The 22,009-nt window shown below is 46.3% G+C and overlaps 1 protein-coding gene across 9 annotated transcripts in view; it reads left to right on the top strand.

The window, feature by feature from the left end:
* Positions 1-16,406, top strand: part of RASAL2 (RAS protein activator like 2) — a 179,952-nt gene extending 163,546 nt beyond the window's left edge. For all 9 annotated transcript variants that reach the window (XM_082053681.1, XM_082053682.1, XM_082053684.1 and 6 more), the window contains 5 exons: positions 90-951; positions 4,828-4,962; positions 6,297-6,499; positions 6,997-7,084; positions 11,744-16,406. In XM_082053681.1, coding sequence (XP_081909807.1) covers positions 90-951; positions 4,828-4,962; positions 6,297-6,499; positions 6,997-7,084; positions 11,744-11,908 — 1,453 coding nt within the window. In that variant the 3' untranslated portion in view covers positions 11,909-16,406. The remainder of the gene's footprint in view (positions 1-89; positions 952-4,827; positions 4,963-6,296; positions 6,500-6,996; positions 7,085-11,743) is intronic.
* The last annotated feature ends 5,603 nt before the right edge of the window (positions 16,407-22,009 follow it).

The raw sequence follows: 22,009 nt of genomic DNA on the forward strand, positions 1-22,009 counted from the left end.
AATTAAGTGAGGTAGAAAGACTTCTCTGGGACAGATCTCTCAGGGTCTTGGCTGCTTAAAAATTAACCAAATTCCTTTTCACTCCACAGTGACTTGCATAAGCTGAAGTCTCCAACCCCGGAAAACGTAGATGGATATTTTAGGGGCAAGACTTTACTGCTGGTTCAGCAGGCATCCACCCAGAGCATGACTTACTCAGATAAGGACGAAAGGGAAAGCATCTTGCCCAATGGACGTAGCATCTCTCTCATGGACCTCCAAGATCCCCACACGCCTCACAGTGACCATGCTTCCATGATGCACGATGTGCCTTTGCGCTTGGCTGGCAGCCAGCTCTCTATCACGCAAGTGGCAAACATCAAACAGCTGTGGGAAACTCAGAGCACACCCCAAAGTGCTCCCCAGGTGAGAAGGCCACTGCACCCCGCTTTGAACCAACAGGGCAGCCTCCAGCCCCTGTCATTCCAGAACCCGGTTTACCATCTCAACAACCCAACCCCGCCGATGCCGAAGGCCTCCGTGGACTCCAGCTTGGAGAACCTGAGCACCGCCAGCTCCCGGAGCCGAAGCAACAGCGAAGACTTCAAACTGAGCGGGCCCAGCAACAGCAGCATGGAGGATTTCACCAAACGCAGCACGCAGAGCGAGGACTTCTCCCGACGCCACACGGTCCCCGACAAGCACGTCCCCATTGCACTGCCCCGCCAGAACAGCAGCAGCCAAGCACAGATCCGCAAAATGGACCAGGGCGGGCTGGGCGCCAGGGCCAAAGCGCCGCAGTCGCTGCCGCACAGCGCGTCCCTGCGGAGCACGGGCAGCATGTCGGGAGTGTCGGGGGCCGTGGTGACCGAGCCCCTGCAGAACGGGAGCCGGTCCCGGCAGCAATCCTCGTCCTCCAGAGAGAGCCCTGTCCCAAAGGTGAGGGCGATCCAGAGGCAACAAACGCAGCAGGTAAGGAAAGCCTTTCTCCCAGAGCTTTCTGCCTTCATGTTTGGCTGATTGCTGCACTGACCTTCCAAGCTCTTTGACCTTTGAGTTGCATCAAGAGCACTTAAGCAAGTGGCCAGTAGCAAACATAAGGAATTGTCGTGTTTGTTACCCTTACAAGCTCACCAAGCCTAGCTTATCTATGATTTTTGAATGCTTTTCTACTGATTTTTTTTTAAATGCTTTTCCTAAGGTAGCAGCAAGCCTGCTGAAAGAAAGCAAGCTTGAAAATTTCCCCAAGTGGAAAAAAAAAAAACAGAAGCAGCTTTGCTCCAATTCTGGCCACCTGAGAATGTATTTGCCCTGTGGTGCTAATTTAAAAGCGTAGCTACCTTGAAAACAGAGAAAAAAAAACAAAGATAAAATATCATAGGATAAACTGCTGCCAAAATAATAAGTACAGTTGTCCTAAGTGTGGAGAAATCTATATTTCACCATGATGCAACTATCTATTGCTGGTCCCCAAATAAATAGTGCTTTTCCATTAATCAGCCCGAACTATGAATAATGCAAACACTTTCTGGAAAGGAATGCTTATTTGTACCCACTCCTAATGCACTTTATCAGTTGTTTTTAGGCGTCTCTAAATCAAGAATTTGCTGTCAAAAAGCCAACATTCCTTTACCTTAAAAAAGAGTCCTGTTGTGATTTGCTGTGTATGAGAATACTTTCCTAAATTAGTTAAATGTTAAAGAGATAAGTATTTAAATGTTTGGCACTACAGCAAAGGTAGAAAATGTGTCAGTCTGCAGGTCAGAGGGAAGCTGGTGGGTTTTAGAAATGTCGTTTAGTGCATACAGACTGATCAGCTTGGCAGGGTGAAGCTCTTGAAGGCAATACCTGAGCTATTCCTTGGGGTTCAGTGTTTTCTTCTCTGGTCACTGTGAGGGTAAACATGGTCATGTTTGATTTACCTTACCTAGTGTAGAAGGAAATTTTTTAAGCTCCCGCTTTCCACGAGACCTTCTGGAAAGGATTCTGCTCTGCACACAGGCACGAGTGAGGACTTGCCCTCCGGAATATCGCAGCCCCTGATGTTGAGGCTGCCCCAGGCTGCTGGTGATGCTACACCTGCAAGGAGCAGGAGGTTATGGTCCTCCTGGTGGCAGAAGCACTGGTGAAGACATGGTCATGGCACGGGAAGGCTTTTGGCTTGTCAGGTAAAGCTGGCAGGAGAATTTAGTTGCCAGCGTGAGGTCCTGCTCTGCCAAGGGTTTTACTGGTATCCCTGTTGGTGCCAAACTTGCCAAGCTCCTGAATGTTCCAGACAAAAGGAGGAAAATCTGGATGATGCTTGGGAACCCAGGAGCCATCAGGGCTTCAAAACTACTTTGATACCTCAAGTTCATTAAAATACAAGGAGATCAGAAACACTGAATCACAAAGCAAAGCTTAATACTCCAAGTTAGTAACAACAAAAAAATAATTGCCTATTATTTGAAGTTCATATGTCTGTGTCTGCCTTTGGAGTGTCTGTTTTACATTTGGGCATAGAGGTGTTGATGGGTAAAGCATATTGAATACAGGAGGTAGGACATTTTTAGGTCAGTAACAAGGTTAAATTTGAAGGATAAACTCTTTGCAGTTCTCAGGCAACCTCATCTGCTCTTCTCATCTGGAATTGCTGATTACTCGACTGCCCCCATGTAAATCAGTTACTTTTGCTTGTTGAGCATCCAAGTGCCTGTCTCACACTTCTCTTCGGTTACTTTCTACATTCAACATGAGAGATGCCAGCGGCTATGACTGGCTCCAGGGCAGTCTCCTTCCCTCCTCTTGTAGGTGATGTGCATCTACTTATTTTTGCACTCTACTTTGCATAGTAATTGTTTCCACTGGGTTCATTAGAGTACTTGCTTCTACTTTATTCAGAGAAATGAGTTTGTTCTTTATGCCAAATCGAGGGGCCAGAATTTTTTTGTGGCAAATTCCATTGCGTCCTTTTAATCGCAAATTGTGTTGTGGAATTCTGTTCTTATTTAATTAAAAAAAAAAAGAAGAAGAGGAGACAAGCTGGGTATGTTCTTTCTAGGCATGCTTTGTGGGCGTTATAATTATTAGATTCTCTTCTCTAAAGTCCCATTTGTTTCTGAATATAGAGCTAGGCCCTTTGTTTGCTGCGAGAGGTCAGTTTTTGACTTCCATTTCCATTTAGTAAGTAGGTGGGAACAGAAATGTCAGCGTGTTTCTCTGGAAGAGAAGCAAAGAGGGGAATTAATACACATTCCTAGCAGGCTTTTTCTTTTTTTCCCTTTGTGAGAGTGTAACTCATAACCCATTAGCATGTGAAGTGCTCGCCATCCGCTTGGTCTTTCTAGGCTTTCTGAGTTTGGCTGCTGAAAATATCCTGCCCTGCAGTTTGCAAGGCTGTTTGGCAAGGTTTGCTGGTGATCACCAGCCTGTTACAAGGCTGGTGATGTACTTTATAGCCACCTTCTGCTTAGTCCTCCAGAGTGCCAGTGAACTACTTGTTCCTAATTCCTCCAGCAGTTCTTAGAGCCAAAGTATTTACCTGTGAGAAGAGCCTGTTGGTGGCAGAGCCACTCACAGTCCATAGTCTCCCTTGCAATGGCCTCATAGCGAATACCATTAAAAAAAAAGAGAAATCTAACTAAAGAGCTTTGCCAGGCTGTCATGCAACACTTGAAAGGGACTGTTAGATTTTCTGCTGTGAAGATTTCCTTCCTGCCTAAATCCAGGGATTTTTGCCTAATTCCTACTCCTTTCCTCGGCCTTTATACCCATCCTTGCTGAGGTGTTTTCCAGTGCTGGAGTCCTCATCACTGCTCAGGATAGCACATATGCAGCGCTCACCAGCCCTGTCCTTGTGAACAAGACTCATGTAAAGAAGCTGTTATTCCCCCAAAAACAGCTCTTTGCTGAAATTAAGACTTCAAAATCCCCCTGCCATGGAGCACATTTCTTTGGTACAATTCTGAAGCAAGGCAGTGAGCTGAAGAGCTGCTTGAGCACAAAAAGAAGCTGCAGTTGGGATGGGGGGAGGTTGATCTTTTGCATTTCTCAGAAAGTTAAGACAGTGTTGCTCTTTCAGGGGTAATTATGCTAATTCCTGTGCTTATAAACTTGCCTTTGTCCATGAAAATTGCTTGGAATTTGTAGCAAGCCGTGTTTTCCCCAGCAGGGCAGAGGGTTTCTTGTTTCTTTTCTTGGCTTCCTTTTCAGCTTCCCTTAAAGAGAAGATAGCCTCTGATGAGGTTTTTCACTTCTAGTAAACACTGCTGGCCCTGGATTCCTCTCACAGCCTCGTCTGGGTGTATCTGCTGTGACAGGCCATTTAAATCTGATAGGCACGACGTGGTAATGTTACACCTCTTGGAAGTACCGCCGTGCCATCTCGTATCCAAGCCACGCAGCCCCATCCTCCATTGCAAAGTCTGTCTGTGGCCTGGCTGAGAAAGCTGCTCCACCTTCAGCTCCTCAGCACTCCAAATAAACCAATTTGTCTTACCTGAACAGGCTGCGAGTGAAGCTTTGTCGCTCTGTTTTCTTTGTGAGAGAAATCACAGGTTGAGAAAGCCTCACCGAAAATCTGGCAAAGGGGAAAGGGGGGATGCGAACAGGATTTGGAAACAAGAACTTTCCCAGAGAGAAGCTTGCTTAGACAGGAAAGAAAATTTCCTAAGTACGTTGCTTTTAGAGGGACTCAAGTAAGTGTTGTGGGTCCAAAGCCAAGGGAGGATGAAGGATCTCTGCAAGAGATTTGGGGGATTCTTTGAAACTGGCGGTTTCATGGTCATTTTTCTCCTCCAAATAAAGTGGATTTTAGAGCAGATTTGGATGTAGTTTCTCTTAAAATGCTCACAGGTGTCTCTGCTCCAGGTTCAGTCGCCTGTGGACTCTGCCACAATGTCACCAGTGGAAAGGACAGCTGCCTGGGTTCTCAATAATGGACAATATGAAGAAGTAGAGGAGGACGCAGAGCAGAATCCAGATGAAGTCAAGCATGCTGAGAAGGTAGATTTTATTTTGTGTGTGGCTGCCTCGAGTCCTGTCCACCCTACAGCTGAGCTCAGAATGGCTTTCAGATGCTATGTGACAGAGTCAAACACGGGTTGTATCAGCATAACGTCCTGCTGTACGTGCTGGCACACAGATCTGGAGGATCCTGTGCTGTAGATTAACCCACGTGCAGGCTGTAGCATGTGAAATGGGTGCAAACTCACACAGCTGAGGGTTTGTACATGACAGGCACTTGGCACTTGTATTGTGAGTCACTGCCTCAGTGTATTACATCCTGCTCAAGTCATTATTTTTTATGACAACACTACAGCTGCAGCATAATGCCATTATTCTATGCTTGCAAATTGATCATTAAACTTCATTTAAAAAAAAAGAAAGATTGTTAACCTGATTGAGTATAGCTTAGGATGTGCTAAGTGATTGTGTAAGATCTGGAAATGCAATTCAATCTTCATCAGTAGTTGCACTCAGATTTTTGTCTTGGGCTTTACATGAGTCAAATGCCTCTTGTCTAGGTGGTACAGTGTTTCTGGGCTACACAGAAATGTCCATGATTTTTTTTAAGCATATTTATTTTCAGGTGTAGATACCGTTATTCCAAATACAGTTATATCTATATGTTGCTACAGTTATGAGGTTTACTAAGACGTTTGCTATTTTGAGAGAGCAAGGAGCGGGTAGGAGGAGGACATTTGATGGACAAGAAGCAGGAACAAAGGTTTTATTAGGAAAAGTGAATGAATCCAAACCAAAGCAGAACATGTTGAGATTCACTGCACCATTGCAGCCGTTATTATCCACAGGGACAGTAAGTAGAAGAACAAAACCTCAGCCAAGTAATCTTACAAGTGCTGCTCTGTAGTGAATTATTTGCTCTGTCTTCACACATGGTTTCATGCCTTGATTAGGTCCTGAAGAATGAGTTATTTGGGTCTCATTCTGATTTGTTTTGTAAGTTGGGTCACCCCAGAACATTTTTGTTGTTAAGTGCTTTCAGCAGCTTTTGGCTGGGAACTCCTTGAGTCTGGAGTAGCTGGGGATGTTACTGGTCAGGGCTGAGGAGCCACGTCAGAGCCCTCTGAGTCCTAAAACTGTGCTACAGAATGAAATCCTGCAGTGTGGGAATACCTTAGTGCTCAGTGGGAACCCACATGCTCCTCGTATGTGGTTGTCCACAGTTGTTTGCTTGTCATTTTCTTCTATCAATTTATTTTTCATGAAAAAAAAAACAAACGTCCTTCTCTGAACATCAGCAGAAGCTTGTAGTGATCTGATATCTTTCTTTTTCCGTTGCACCTGATTCTTTCCCTCCTTCCTTCCGCCTGCAGTATGAGCAGGAGATAGCGAAGCTGAAGGAGCGCCTGAAGGTGTCAAGTCGCCGGCTGGAGGAGTACGAGCAGCGGCTCCTGGTGCAAGAGCAGCAAATGCAGAAGCTGTTGATGGAATACAAGTCTAGGCTGGAAGACAGTGAGGAGCGACTGCGCAGGCAACAGGAGGAGAAGGACAGCCAGATGAAAAGCATCATCAGCAGGTGAGGCTTTGGAAAGTTTGGGACTGTGTAGGACAAGCAGCTCCCCTGCATCGTGTGTTCTCTTTGACACTAAAGAAGGTACTTGCATGGGCTTCTTGACATATCTGGACCGATACCATCCTGCCTTAGAGATGAAGAAATGGAGCTGCAGGTGCGTAAACTTGCCTCAGATTGCCAGAAGAGTGGAGGAAAAGACTGAGGAATTTTTAACCTTGGTCTCTGTTGTACTTATAACAAGTCTTTTTGATTTGTTTGGAATCCATACTCAAGGCAGTAGCTTTTCAGAGCAGTTGTGTTTTTTGCAAGGTCCGTTTTGAGGATAACATGGTTAGGCAATTGGGAGTGTCAGATGGATAGATAAGCTTTTCTAAGTATAGCAGAATTCTTCTCTTGCAGAGCCAGGACAATCAGAGAAATGAAACCAACAGGCCAGAGTACCTGAAACAATCTGGAATAGCATTTAACTGTCCTGATTTGTACCTCTCTTTGCTCATCAGGCTCATGGCAGTTGAAGAGGAGTTGAAGAAGGATCATGCAGAGATGCAAGCTGTCATCGATGCAAAGCAGAAAATTATTGATGCACAGGTAAGGAGCTCAGGATCTCGAAGAACCAAGTGTTCTGTGCATAGAACCCATTATTTTCCCCTGTCCTCCTGCCCCAGTGTTTGCCTCCCGAGCCAGTATTGGCCCATGGTGTTGCATATGTAACTTAATGCCTTTTAGGAGAGAATTGTCTGACACTAGGCTTTGAGAAAGCCTGACAACAAATCACAGGACTGACTGCTTCTCCAAAACCTCTTCTACTTTGTGAGATCCCAAGGGAGGAAAAGGAATAGTGGTGCCTTGTGTAGACATCATTCCGAGTGTGGGCCTGGGAACTCTGGAAGAGCTGTGCTTCATACCAGCATAGTTTAATTGCCATGTGCATGCATCTCAGCTATGCAAGCTAAAAGCATGGCTTTGAACGTTCGAGTCAAGAAAAGAGAATGCTTGCAATGGAGCATTGCCCTGTATAATGTCATGTGTGGCATTTCACCCCATCTGACTGTCCCCGTCAGTCCTGGAGAAATGCCCGCTCTGCCACAAAGCTGCAGTGCTTTGCCTCACTCAACACCAGTTGGGTGTGGAAAGTGGGACCCGGTGGTGGGCGATGCATGTGGGTGTTTTGTGTGGGATCATTTCAGCTTTTCTTCTGTGTCTGTGCTGATCCCAGAGAGCAAAGCTTGAACAACAGAACCCGAGACTGGTTTGATATCTGCCTGCCATGTTACGTGTGTGATATTTCCATGTGGAGGACATCTTTCCTGCTTGTGGGCTTTTCAGTAGTTCCAACTGTCAACTTGCCTTAATAGATAATCTTCAAATGACCTGTTTCGGGAATAACCCAGGTTACTTCAGAACGTTGTTTCCCTACACACGGAGCAGCAGGGCAAGGCAGGAAAGCCTCAGTTGAACATCATTAAAGGTGGTTCTGGTGTATTAGAATACAGGCATAAGCAAGCACAGAAGGGCATACCCTGGCCATTTTTTTTCATGTTGAATGGCCAGTAATAATAGAGATGTTTGAGCTCACATGGAACTCAAGGGAAAACATAAAGCAGAAAAAAAAAGCTGTGTTTTTAAAAGCCGGGTAACACTAGGAGCATATTTATAGCAGATTCCTTTTTGGTAATTTGAAAAGTTCTGGGTTTTTTTGCTGCTGCCTCTGCCCATTTTCCCACAGTTGTTCAGGAAAGTTGTTCATGAAAGCTGGATTTTTGGATCCCTGCCTTCTAATCTGAATAAATCACTTGTGTACTATGCCATGGCACTTCTGTTACCTAGCCTTGCAGAATAAAAAGAAAATCCCACTGGAGTTACACCCAACATAGTTTTTCACTATGATGCTCTACATGGAGACACCAGTGTAGTCACCCTTTCTAGATGCAGCTTGAGATTAAATCCTTTCCGTGAAGACTTCCACTCAAAATGCCAAGTGGGAGAGTGCAGTGCTGGAGAATGAACAGGAATGTAGTCAGTCACTGGATTTGATTTTCCTGGTGATGGGGGAACAGTACAGCAACCTCCAGTTTGATCAAGGAGTAGGGCAGGTGGAAGCTGGAGTAGAAGTTGAATGTGCTGGGCCATTTTGGGGGATGAGCACCGTCAGGGCATCTTGCTGTGACACACAGGTGGAATGGCAGCTTATCCAAGCAGCAGCCTGGTTTTTGGAGTGGGTGACACCTTTTTCATCTGCCTCGAGAAGGTGAAGGGGGCACTGAGCAAACTCATTAAAAGTGATTTTTTTTGGAGGGGAGGATTTGGGAGATTGTGACAGAATATAAGAAACTTGTCCTTCCCTTTGTCACCTGTCTGTGCCACCTCTCAGCCCAGGTGTGGGGTTATGGCCCAACAAGGCGGGACTGGACCAGTCTGACCCCTTGGTGTCACCAGCTGGCAGAGGGGATGGCTGCTGGCTCATGAAGGCCTCAGACTCTCAGGGCTGGTTCTTGATCGCACTTGATCAAATTATGCACCACTTATCACCTGCAGTGGAAATGGTTGAAAAAACAACATCAAAACAGTAGCATTAATGATTCTGTTTTTTTAATCTGACACTTCTTTTCTTCTGAAGTGCTGGTAGCTGCTTGGGTAAGCAAGGTCATCAGCAAACCTTAACTGCTCCAGCGTCAGCCAGCTCGTGGGGGCAGCTTCGTTGTCATTGCCCCTTCTTGGGCACCTGAGCAGAAGAAGAAACCAGTGAAAGATTCGGGACAGACACACCAGAGGAGCCCAAGTGTTTGCTGGGTTCTGTAGCAAATCCCTCTGAATTCAGCTTGGAAGATTTTTCTCAGTCTGTCGTTCATTTGGCAAAGGGATATAGCAGCGGCTAGGAAAGAAGGGGGTCTTTTTTTAAGTGAGATTTATGGACTGGAGTTGAAACCTTGCTTATCACACCTGTTTGAAGAGTTAAATGGCTGCCAGGAAACAGCAGTAACCTGGGCTTAGCTACATGACCATGAGATGCTTTTCAGGATTTGCTCTTTTAAACTGTGGTCAGGTGCAGCACCCCAGCCTGCACTGGTGCCCCGGGACAGCCTTGCTCTCGGGGTACCTGCTGTTCAACCTGGCTCCAGGCCTCCCCGCCCAAGCAGGGGCTGGGGCTGGATAAACCCTCTCCCAGGAGCAGCTGAGCTGCAAAGAGTTCTGGCCCAGTTGCTACCGCAAGTGACATCTCCGCTGTGTTAAATTACAGGTCATAAATGGGGATGAGATAATTCAAACAGGCAAGTAAACCCAATCAGTTCTTTAGCTGAGCAGTACCCAGTCCTGGCCCAGTGCACTGACCTCCTACCCATTCCAGCTCCCCCCACTCCCTGTGCCCGATTCACCTGGGTTAGAGACTTGTTTGTTAGACTGCGTTTTCCTTTGAGTGAGAACATGCCTCTACTCACCAAGCTCATGCTTTAAAGATTGATTGTCCAGGTTTAGATTTCCAGCTGTTTTGCAAACTGGCATAGTGAGCACTCCCCAGCGCCAGAAAATAACCCGCTTTTCATTTTTAACTCTTTGGAAAGCAATTTTGAATTATATATTCCAAGTGAAATTTAGTCCAAGGAGGAGGAGCTTTAACATGCTGAAGAACACATTTCTGCTAAGGCAATTGTGTTTTGCAAAATGTATTTCAGCAGGGGCGGAAAGGCTGAAGCCTTTAACTCCTTCATTATCCGCTCTTGCTTACATTGGCTGGATCGGGGCAGGTGCTGGGGCAGGCTATAGCCTGCTTTGCTGATTTCTCGTGCCTCCTCATCCATTTGCTCTGCTACACAGAGCTCGGTCTCTTCAGGGCTGTCGTACAAGCAGGACTTAAATTCTGCTTTGTTTTTTTGCACCCTAATGCCCCTGTGGAAAAGCCCACTGAGAAAAGCAAACATGGCTTGGTTACGGATGTACCGCACAGCTGATGTGCTGGGATCAGCATCTCAAGGGGCTGTTGTAGCACTGAGGTCTCCTGAGCCCTATGTCTGAACTATCCCTTAATGTTTGTGCCTTCTGTGCATCATTTTTCCTTCCATTTTGTTCCTCAACGGGCTGGACTGGGAAGAGTTCCTGCATGCAGCTTTTTTTCATTCTAGTAAATTAGACATTTTTTTCCTTCCCAAAGAAAAAAAGCCAATCAGCGGGTAGCATGGAGAGCGTATTTACCTGTTGCCATCTCTGTTGCTGCTTTGTGTGGCTGCATTTTTTGAGGGAAGACAAAAATTGCCATTTCCAATTGCGCCAACAACTCTTTGGCTTGACCCTGCAGCACTGTGTCCCGCTGCAGGTAATCTAGCCGGTAGCAGGCTGGGTTCTGTTGATGGGGTTTTTAGTTTTTATAAATTGGGTACACATCCTTTAGCGTTCTGCTAAAAGTGGAGGCTCCTGTGCCAGCAGGATCGAAACAGGGCTGTGGGACCCCTGGATTTGGCGGCGCCTGGGAGCCCCTCTGAGCTGGAATGGGTCTAGGAGCAGTGTGTTCAGTGTTTGTTCTTTGTGTTCTGTCCATGGCATCTCCCCCTCTTCCCCTTCACCTCAAATAATCCCTTAGTTGTAGCTTCTGGCTGCTTCTTCTCTATGTTGCTGTTGCACCCTCACTCCTGCTGGTGACTGCAGGCTGCCATTATCTGCTTTTTTTTAATTTATTTATTTCAAGCATACCATGAGTTTATTCCAAGCACACTCCATCCAAAATACAGAGACAATGGCCGTTAGATACCACTTGCACTTTTCTCTGCCAGATGAAACCTCCACCACTTTTATTTTCTGCTGCCTGTTTCTGTTTTTCTAATATATTTTTTAAAAAATAATAATAAATTGGCTATTGTTATTAACACCCTTCCCGCTCCCCCCTGCCCAGACCCCCCTGTGGCAAAATAACCACATTTCCATCTGCCTCGGTGGGAGGCTGCCTGGATAAAACCACCGTGATTAGATCTGTTCAGCAACGTGCCTTTGACTCACTGTCACTTCCCATCACACAAAAAGGCCAGGAGGGCCAGGCCGGCGTGTGACAAACCCGTGGCACACGGGGGCCGCGTCACCCCGAGAAAACAGAAAGAGGCAGACACCCCATCTTACCAGAGAGCATTAGCCCAGCTGCCTCTGCCTAGAAACCACCCGAAGATGCTGTCGCAGCCCTGGAAGCTCCCCAAAAAGCAGGCTTGTGGGGCTAAGGCGTCGCGTTCGCGGAGGAGCTCTGACTTTGCGGGGTGTCTGTTGCAGGAGAAGCGGATCGTGTCGCTGGACTCTGCCAACACGCGGCTGATGAGCGCGCTGACGCAGGTGAAGGAGCGCTACAGCATGCAAGTCCGCAATGGCATCTCCCCCACCAACCCCACCAAGCTTTCCATCACGGAGAACGGGGAATTCAAAAACAGCAGCTGCTAACCGGGCGGATGCTGCCGGCCAGCTCCCCAGGAGAAGGGCAAGAGGGAGCAGACTCGAGAAACCTTTCAAAATAGCCCCCCCTGCCCCTTACAGGTTTACATAATGCTGCTAATAAAATGGAAAAGAGAACGAAGAACTCGGAAAGGTGGGCTTTAATTCCCCACTCAAGGCCAGGAGAACCGGGCTCCCGGGAACAAGTCCTTCCATATCACTGTGTAAATAGAGAGAGCTCTTGGGTCATGTACAGAAAATGCCGATGTAATATACCAAAAGGAAGTGAATACTGTAGATTTTTTTAATTATTGCTATTTTTATTATTGTTATTATTTTTTTTCTCTTGTTGAAAGCACTGCAGTCCTTGGAGGAGGAAGAGGGGAGTGTGAGTGCATGTGTGTTGTGGGTGAGAGAGAGATGAGCAGTTAGACAGCAGCTGCGTATATCGGGCTGACTGATACAAGTACATGAGTGGAGTGAAATCGTAGTGAAATGAATTCTGTAAGAAAACTCATCTGCTGGTTTTATTCCCCTCTAGCTGTTCTTTAACTGAATGCAAACTCGGTAGCAAACATTTTAGCAAGAAAATTGGCTCTTGCTGGATCCTGGTACCTACTTTTGGTGCGACTCCGGCAAAAAATGGTCAGTCTTTTTGAACAAGGGAAAGACTTGGAGCAACCAGCTTGTTTCCTTTCCGTTTGTACACAGTCAGACTTTCCAGCAAACAGACAGAAGGAATCTGCAGTTTTTCAAGGTAGGATTCTTTCTTTTTTACCCCAGTTCTAATGCAGTTTTATATTTTCTGTTTGGAGAATTTACAGACCTGTAAATACTTTTTTTAAAGAAATTTCTATCCGCTGCCCACTTTCCGCACCCTGAATTCGTGCTCTGCTCTCCATCAGGAGCAGCCAGGTGAACGCTCTGAGGAAAGGGCGACCCGCAGCAAAGCAGAACTCCGTATGCAACCTCTCCTTTTTCCTAGAGGATTCCTGTATTTTTATCTCTCGTTCAATTTCACTGTTTCAGCCACTAGCATAGCCAGTCAATTCCAATGAAAGATGCTTCCTGCACCTTTGTGTTTAAACATCTTCTGTTTCCACAGAAATTTGCCTTTCTTTGGATACTTTAAAGGTGTGGTTTTGTTTTTTTTTTTAAGTTCTGTCCACAACAGATATTTCTTAAGGAGTTTTGAGTAAGCTTGCATCTCCAGTGACTTTCCATTGCATTTCATAGTCGCATACTTACAGGCTGTATGTGAATGCGTATATAATTACAAAGTGACCTTCTTGTGGAAGATAATGACATTTGCAAACCGTAAGATATTCTCAATAAATGACACAGTATTGTCAATTCTCATTATTTCATCAAATGCCACAATATGTAGTCTGAGGGTTTTTTAAATCCCTACATTCCAGACTCAAGTAATGATGCATGAAGCTTCACTTTCACTTTTTGGTATACATTTCTAGCCGCCAAACTCTCAAAAGTAAACAAAATTATCACAACAGCCATTGAAATTTTGAATTACAGAAATGTACTGGTGACACTGATTGTGATTAACCGTTCAAGCATGTTGTAGGAATTAGAAATTGGAAAAGTTGACTTAAAAATGAGACAAAGCCTCGAGAAGGTGCCTCCATGTGGGATGTGTTCAGGATGCAACTCGGAAGGAGTTACTGAGGTGGCTGTGGGGGTATGAGGCTGAAATGGTGTCGCCCATGGTATGGTCAGATCTGATAATCCTTTCTGGCCTTAGTTTCTGAATCCCTAAAATTATATCACATTAAAAATGTAGGCATTTCTAAGCCAATTTCTCGACCTGCTGAAAGCGGCCTGTGTTGCCTGGAACATGAGGGACTGGCAATACTGAGGACCCAAATTCAGTGTCTGTTGTCATGTTTGTTTGCTTGTTGGAAATGAATTGATCTCACCTCTGTGGGCAAACGCAGCCTGTGACCGAGTGCATTATGTTAACTGTTCTGCCTGATTATTGTGTTGTGATGCTTCAGTTAAACACAAGTCATGTCAGGTTACTAACTGTGCATAAATACAGAGGCCACATCTGCACTGTAGGGCGTGTAAGAAAAATGCAGATGAATCTCCCTTGGCTGTGAATTCGCACCTAGAGGAGAGTTGTCTGCAGCGAGCTGGGATCTGTATGTAATGCTTAGCTCTTTCAGATCAAAGCTGCTCTGGCATCTGGAAGGTGACTGGGTACCAGGGGCAGAGCAGCATCATCGCTGCCTTGTTCTTGGTGTATTGTTGCCAAGCGAGCGCTGCCTGACGCTCCCGGCGCTGTGCTCTGCGTTTGCTCACTAGTGGTGTCTTTTCCATACTTTCCAAACTGTCTTCCAGCTCTGGGTCGTTGCTGACCTCCGATATTTTCTTCCTCAAACTGTGCCTTTAAGTTCCTTCTCTTTTCCTTCTTCCTCCATGTATCACAGCCACAGGCAGTCTATTGAGTTTGTATTAATCCGTCTTGTGAGTAGTGCTCTCTTTTACAAGAAACCTTTGCAACCCCCTTTTGCTGAGTGTTTTTGTGTGATCTGCATCTCCCCTTTGCTGCATACTGTAATTACACAGCCACATCGTGGGAAATGTGTTCCCAAAAGTAGCATTTTCAGACAGGCATGTGCATTGCTCACTTACTACCCAGTGCAAATAGGTGTTCTGTGACTGAGCCATGAGAGCAAGCGGTGGTAGGAATACATTGACTAGAACAAGGCAGAAACAGATACATCATTCTGGTAGCGTTTGTCTAGCATTAATTTGGGAAATGCATTTCACTGGAGCTCCCCAGCTTTCTGGTTATCTATCAAAGATCTCTGGCTGAGCCGTTTGGTTTGCTGAGGAAGACTCCGAGGTGTCCACTTTGGTTTCTGCAGAGAAATGCAGTAAGAGCGACATTTCAGCCCTGGTTTTTAGAGGGGAAGTAATACCTGCCCCAAGGTGGATAAATTTTGGCGAGGTCTAATAGTGTACCTTCTACCTGTGTATTTCTTAAGCTTGTAGTAGGAAAAGTTGCTATTCGAAAAGAGCCTGACCCATCGGTATTGTCCTCACAGCTTGTTGCTGGGATGGTTGTTCCTGTATTTCAGTTTCTGCCCTAAAGTGCAAACTGAACTCTAACTGCAGCGGAGGAGCAGCCTGTCGACCCCAAAGGGGGTGAAGGTTGCGGACTCACAACGCTGCAAGACTAAAATTGATTAGCTGTGGAACAAAACGTCGCACTCTGGAGTTCTGCAGGCAGCTGTCTCTCCTGGTTTGTTACCAAGCAGCTTTCTAGAGAAATGTTAAGCCGCTTCAAGCTGACAATATGTGAAAATGCCAGCTTCCATTTTGTCCGGTCTGATAAAATTCAAGTGGCACTAAACCACGTGGCAGCCAAAAGGTCTGTCTGCTTTGGCGGAAGAGCCCTAACTGGGCCGGATCGCTTTTGGTTTAAGACTAGTAGCCGGTGGGTTTCTGCAGCAACGAGAGAAGTAAATAGTGCGAAATCTGATTATGAGCATTATAGAAATGGGCAGCTATGCCTAAAAGCACAGGTTCATACAGCTACACGTTTTGCAGCATTCCTTTCCAGTGGAATAACTCTAAGCAGGGGGTCCAGGGGAGCCCAGAAAGGGATGTGTATGTTATCTAGAGAATGTGGGGTGTATCCAGTAATAAATTCTGTACCTGTCTAATAAATCATTCAAGAAATGGGGTTTATTTTATGTTCTTGCATTTGCTTTGGGTTGGCTCAGGTTTTTTTTTTTCCACATGATATATTAATGTCATGTTTTAATGCTTGTTTAAACCCACCTGCTTTTAACTTCACCTGAAAACTCAACGCTTGAAGCCCGTCAGTTTTCCAGCAGTGCCCATGGGATGTGTCAGCAATACTGACCTGCTAAGGTCACCCCGTATGTATGAATTTCGTTTGTGTTCTGCACAACTTTGTGTCATTCCTGGAGAACAAATCCTGTCCAAGGTGAACCATTAACTGTATTTACATCAGTGATTAGTGTGGTCAGCCACAGGTATCCAGCTGGGTCTGACAGAGCAAAAAGGGTGACATTTAGGCTGATGCTTTTAGGTATTTCCTTCTCCACAGTAAGGTAACTCCCAGGAGAGTGAGCGTGTTATTACAGATCATGCCTGCCAGGAATCCTACCTGTAAAAAATAGATTTTCTGTCTCAAGGGCCTTAATAAGAGTGTTACTACACGGAACTGTTTTACAATGATAGCTCTAAATAATTTATTTTTTATTTCAACAAAATACACCTTAAAAAGTAATAAACTTGTTTTTCAAGCCGTATTTTTATGCTAGTAGCACTGGACTGTTTGGTCTCTGAGATCCATTTCTGCATTTCATTGCCTGGGTTTGTTCTAAAGAAGATTTATTTTTGTTCTGTGAATAATTTTTGAAGGTTCTTGTAATATGTACAGATATAGATACATTTGAGGTCTTTTATTGATATTCCTACAAAGAATACAAATAAACTTTAACTTTAAACAGTTTGGACTCGATAAACCTATGCTGATTTAAAAATTCTGCTCTTTCTGCTCTCAGGTTGTACTTGTGCTTTGTGTAACTTCAGAGGGTGGAGGGAAGCTCAGGCAGGGTAAGTTTGTATTTGGGGACCGAGTGGCTCCCGTTTGTCACCTGGAGCCACCTGGACAAACCAAGGGGTCCGTGGTGGAGCAGAGCAGTGGAATTAATTCCATCCTCCTGTTCCTGTAGCAGAGTGTCCAGCCCGTATCCAGCTCTGCCTCCCTGTGCCGGGGCTGGGAGATCTCTAGTGTTGTGGAGTGAGAGAGCGACGAGCTGTGGAGACATGAAGAATTGCTCTCTAATGCTTCCCAGCGTGGGGTCTTTTTGGATAATAACATCTTAAGTCATCAAAAGAGTCAAAAAAAGTCATCAAAAAATACATTGTCTGTATTAATGTGTTTGTTCCTCTCATGCCAGACTAGTGAAAATCAGCCCAGTGTTCTCATTCAGCCAATGCGTAGTTTACAGGTTTTCACGCACCAAGCACAAAGCTACGTTGCTTGAGGATTATTTCTTTACAGGTTCACATAAAACACTGGATTCTAAGCACATTTTTCACATGTATATGAAATCTTGCATACGAGTGGGAAAACCTTTCATATTGAACTTACTGAATGTAAGTTCTGTACTCAAGGAGGTGTTTTGCTAAAAGTCTTTTTATTTTCATTTCATGTGATATTTTTTTTTCCATAGCTTTGAAGCCTGCAAAATACCCTCAGCAAACTCTCACTGTTACCGCCTGCCTCCACCCTGGCCCTGCGCTTTGTTCTGTTCCAGTCCCCTGCATGTTCTGCCTTGTTCTTGCTTGGGCTGGAAGTTTTCCATGCCAGGAGTTGTCTCCCTGCACGTCTGTACAGAACCCAAAGCAGTGGGTGCCTGGTGCTTCTGGGCACGAGGGCAGCACAAACAGCATCTCTGGAGGAGGTGGATCTGTACGTTCCCACGCCCGGGTCCTGTCCGGCACAGCCACCCGCTCCTCCGTGGCGATGCCGGGCGCTGCCCACGTGTGAACAGGCAAGGCAGGTGAGAGGTGGGATGGCACCCAGCGGGCAAAGCCATCTCGGCATCGTGTTTGCTGTTGTGGTTTTGGGAAGGGGAGGTGGTAGGGGGGGATCTAAACGGGAGAGGGATGGTTGGGGGGAAGGAGGAGGCAGCTGGAGGATGTGCTGAGGGAAGCAGGGGGAGCAAATGGACGTTGCGCAAGTGCCAGTTAGGGCGGCACTGGGATAATACAATTAGAACCGGGCTTTTCTGTGACTGCTCCAAAGCACCTGGTGCGTCAGTGTTCTGTGCTGCTGAGGATGCTGAATCCCATGTCACTTTGGACGTGCATCTTCCGCTGTGTAAAACTCCTGTATGTGAATGCGCAAATTCTTCCCCCCTCCACGTATCCTCCCACCCAAAGGATGCACTTGTAACACCTTTAATGATTTCCCCTGGGCAGGAGTGTGTGCTGCTGATTAAACCCATTAGTAGGTGGAATAGCAATTTGCTTATGCTGAGATATGAGTCTCATGAGCAGAGAGTCCTTGCTCTTACTGGAACGCATCTCACATTGCTGTCCTTCACCTTTCTCCTGGTCCTGCAGATTAAATATCCCCATGTCTCCAGAAGATGTATTAAATTCCTGCTTTTTGCTGCGAGAGGTAGATCAAGTATCTTGGTTGTAGGCATGAAACCTGGCTACCTGTCGGTTCTTCTTGCAGCCAGTATGAACACCTTGTCCTTACTCAGCTCCATGGGGACGTGTAATCCTGCTGATGTGACTGAAAACGTGAGTTCTGTGGACCTGAACCCACTTCTCAGTAGTCTCGCTTGGCCCAGCTCAGCAGGAAGGCAGCCTTGGCTGAAATAGAGATAATTAATGCTGCGGATTTCAGGGTAACTGCCAGGTGCAGGGCACTCAGGGTAGATGTTCCCTGCACCTTCCAGGTTCCTCTAGCTTTCATACTATAGTATGACCCTAAGGGCGGTCATGGTGCTATTGGGGAGAGGAAAAATATGAGGGACAAATACTTGATGTCAGCACCAGGAGTGAAGGTTGATACAGTGATGATAGAAAATAATGCAGAATTAAACATGATCTGCAAAGAGGCAATGACATCTCACCCCTTTTTCTCTGCTGTCCAGGCTTCTCTCTGCAGCAGGATACAGATGTTGAGAGCAGTTCCTATTTTGCTTGGCATGGAGGAAATCCTGCAGGCAGTGAAGGAAGGAAGAGCTACAGCTAAGTTGCAGGCTGTGCTTACTCACCTCTATCCTTTGTTGCTTCTCTCCCTCCACTTAGCTCACGTAAGTCAGACAACATGCAGGTGCAATTAATTCAGTTTGTGAATTATTGCTGTACGAGTAGCTGTTCTATTGATGGGAGCTCCATCTTGCCTCCCAAAGTTAACTAGTGTTTTATGTTCTCCTAGTTGACAGAGTTAGATAAAATCCATTTTCAGAATTACAGGCCCCGTAGATTTACAAGCAAATATGAATACTAATGAATGTAATCAAATGCAGAGGACCACACAGCATGTGGGGTCTGGCAGGGACAGTCCTCCCTGGGAGTACGTGCAAGGCCAGAGTGTAACTTGTTAATCACTAGAAGGCTCACAGATGTGGCCGTCTGTGCAGGAGTGATGGCTTTGCATTCACAGGAGCAAAGGAAACACTTGAGAAGGAGGCTGAGCACAGTAAAGCTGTGGTAGATACCCACCAGAGAGATGGTTGCCTTGCAACAGCCTCTGCAACTCCTGCATGCAGGCTCCGCATCAGTGCTGCTGCTCTTAGACCCCCCCTTTGTGTTGCCTGAGGTAGAACCAAGGGTTCATCTCTTCAGGAGATAAACAGACAGGAGGTTGAACAAGACCCCATATACAAGAGCACAATGTGGATAATGGGGTGGCAAGAGCTCGTTAAGGGTAAAGACGCTTCTCTGAGCCCCAGGCAAGATAGAGAACAACTATTCCCCACCCTGGAAGCAGCAGCTGCGGAAGCAGTTTCCATCCGGAGGAGCTGGTTTTGCCTCCATGAAAGGGCTGTTTAAAACTAACAGGGCTGGACACTTGGGCAAGCTGCTCCTCATCTGGGACCTGGCATTTGGGAAGGAGGGAAGAGAAATTTACTGGCTGCTGTTCCCCATTCCTCCTTAGAGGGCACACCGGCCCCGCTGCGCTGCTCTGGCAGGTAGCCTGGCTGGGACACCCTGTGCTGGGACACCCTGTGCGCATTCAGCAGCTGACTTCTGTGCAGAAAACTGTTTTGCAGAGCCGGCATTATCTCTGTGAGGAGGAATTGTCCTTGCTGGGGACTCTAACTAGGAATGTACAGTAAAAACCTACTTTGTAAAGGCCTTGCAAAGGTGCTGGGTGAATTGCAGTTCTCATTACACTCAGAATTAATTTCAGCCTTCAAATTAGCTGAAATGCCTGGGAGCATACACCCGCTTTGGATACGGGCTTTACACTTAAGCTGGTACCTAGAATGTGTGTCCCTTTTCTTCGTTACCACTTAGTCTGTGTTTCACTGTTCAAAGCTTTGCTCTCCAGTGGTATCTCAGCGTGCGCTCGTTCCTTCAGCACTTTCAAAGGACTCTGCAGAACTCAGGACTTCCCTGGTGGGAACACAATGTAAGAGGACTGGCTTCACTTTCCCTGTTAGTACCAGAAGCCACTGCAAAATTTTATTTTATAGCATTGGATATTTTTTAGGATCAGGAATCACTGAAGAACTCAGATGTGACCAAGACTCTCATAACTGGGATTAAACGGAGCACTGCCTTTCAGATTTTTCTCTGTCTTTGGGAAACCATGAATGGCAGCCCCCGCTGCACCAGGATCTTTGCTCTACTGGGGTGCATCTAGAAAGTCATTGCTGCAGCACCCAGTAAGGCTGAAAAAGCTGATAAAACACGCAGCATCTCCTCTGGGGTTGGCTGAAGGGCAGAGAGATTGCTGCTCCCTCAGTAACAGTTTTTTTGTTTTGTTGTGTGGAATTCTTTCTTTCTTGAAAGAAATACATCCCCTGCAGGCACATTCCAGATTGTGGCTTTGGCAAAATTGGGAGCTTAAAAAGGAAAGTCCATCTGCCCCAACTGCTGACTTGACAACTGTGACTCTGGAAGGCGCTGTGTGCCTGAAAGGGAAAGATGGGCCGACGTGGGAGGCAGCACGTTCAGTCCCCTCGCAGTTCGCGATCGCGTGTGCAGGAATGCTCTGTTCAGCCACGGCTGACGTGTTTTTATGAGACATCTGCCAATGCGTCGGTGGTCTAGCAGCTGCTAGGAAATGTTCCTGGAGGGCTAGACGGGGTTTTGTGCCATCACGACTGTCCTCTTGAGACGCAGCAAAATATCCCAGGCGTTAATGCTGCCACCCGTGTGCAAAGTATTTCCTGTTCTGGTTAGGGACGGAAGCTGAGCGGTAGCCAGAACACCTGTGTTAGCTGCTAAAGATGTATCAACAAGAGCAGTCTGTGAAGAGCAAGCACCAGCTCTCTTAGAGATCAGAAATCCAGCGTAAAAGGAGCCATTTATGGTTACAGTGTCAATGGTGGCATTTCAAGTGCCATTCAAAACTACTGAGATCATCTCAGTAGCCACCTAAAAGGAGCTGGGTGGCTGTCCCAGACCTGCCTTATCCAGGTGTTTGTGTCGTGTCACCCAGCATCAGTGGCTGTCACACCTGCTCTCTGCCTGCGCAGCCAGCGAGAGGAGCGGCTGCTCATGGCCGCAGCAAGAAGCTGCAGTCACAGCGGTGCGGAGAAGAGGGGTGAAGAGGCAACGGCAGTGTGTGGCTGCCTAGAACAGAAACAAGCTGACAGCAACACGTATGCCCCATCCTCTGGGGACCCGCACTCTGCCCGCAGCGGCAGCTATGGGCAGGCCCTGGCGCTGAGGGCGTCTGCTGGCCCCAGGCAGCAGCTCTGCTTCGCAAAGAGAAAAGGTCAGAAATGAGGCTGTTCCCATAGGACCAACTGAGATTTGCACTGCCAAGGAGCTTGGATAGTCCCCACTTCAAAAGTACTTGGGCATCTGATTTCAGATGGATTTAAGTATCCTGAAGATTTGCATATTTGGCTGTTTTAAATCTCACTGTTCTGGAAACTCAGGCTTGGCTGGATGTTTCCTTGATGATTTTGCCCCGTGCAGTTTTCCTGCATTCCCACCTCACTCTGCAGTTTGCCCAGACGCAGGACTATGCAGGTGTAGATTTATTCTCTCTAACTGGGACAAGCCTATGGTATATGTGTCATGCTCATGCTTCCCAACAACACATGCCCTTCCAGGTTGGGGAAATAAATGCCAACCTCACCTCTTCCTGATCCTAAACAATAAAAGCAGCTTTTGCTCTGGTTACGTTCATTACATTATTTGGCATAAAGGTAAAAGGGCTTATTGTCCCACAGCCTTCAGGGCATCAGCCAATTGATACTTCAGGTGCTGACCCCACAACCACAAAGCAGGTTGCAATTAAATAGTCTGAAAATTCATATTGACAATGGAGTTTTTACACCTTCCAGTTCGCTTTGGTCAAAGACAGGATGTACTTCATCATAAACAGTCCATTCTGGTGGACTGGTC

This window comes from Streptopelia decaocto (genome assembly GCF_964273445.1).
Source record: "Streptopelia decaocto genome assembly, chromosome: 5".
Lineage (NCBI taxonomy): Eukaryota > Metazoa > Chordata > Aves > Columbiformes > Columbidae > Streptopelia > Streptopelia decaocto.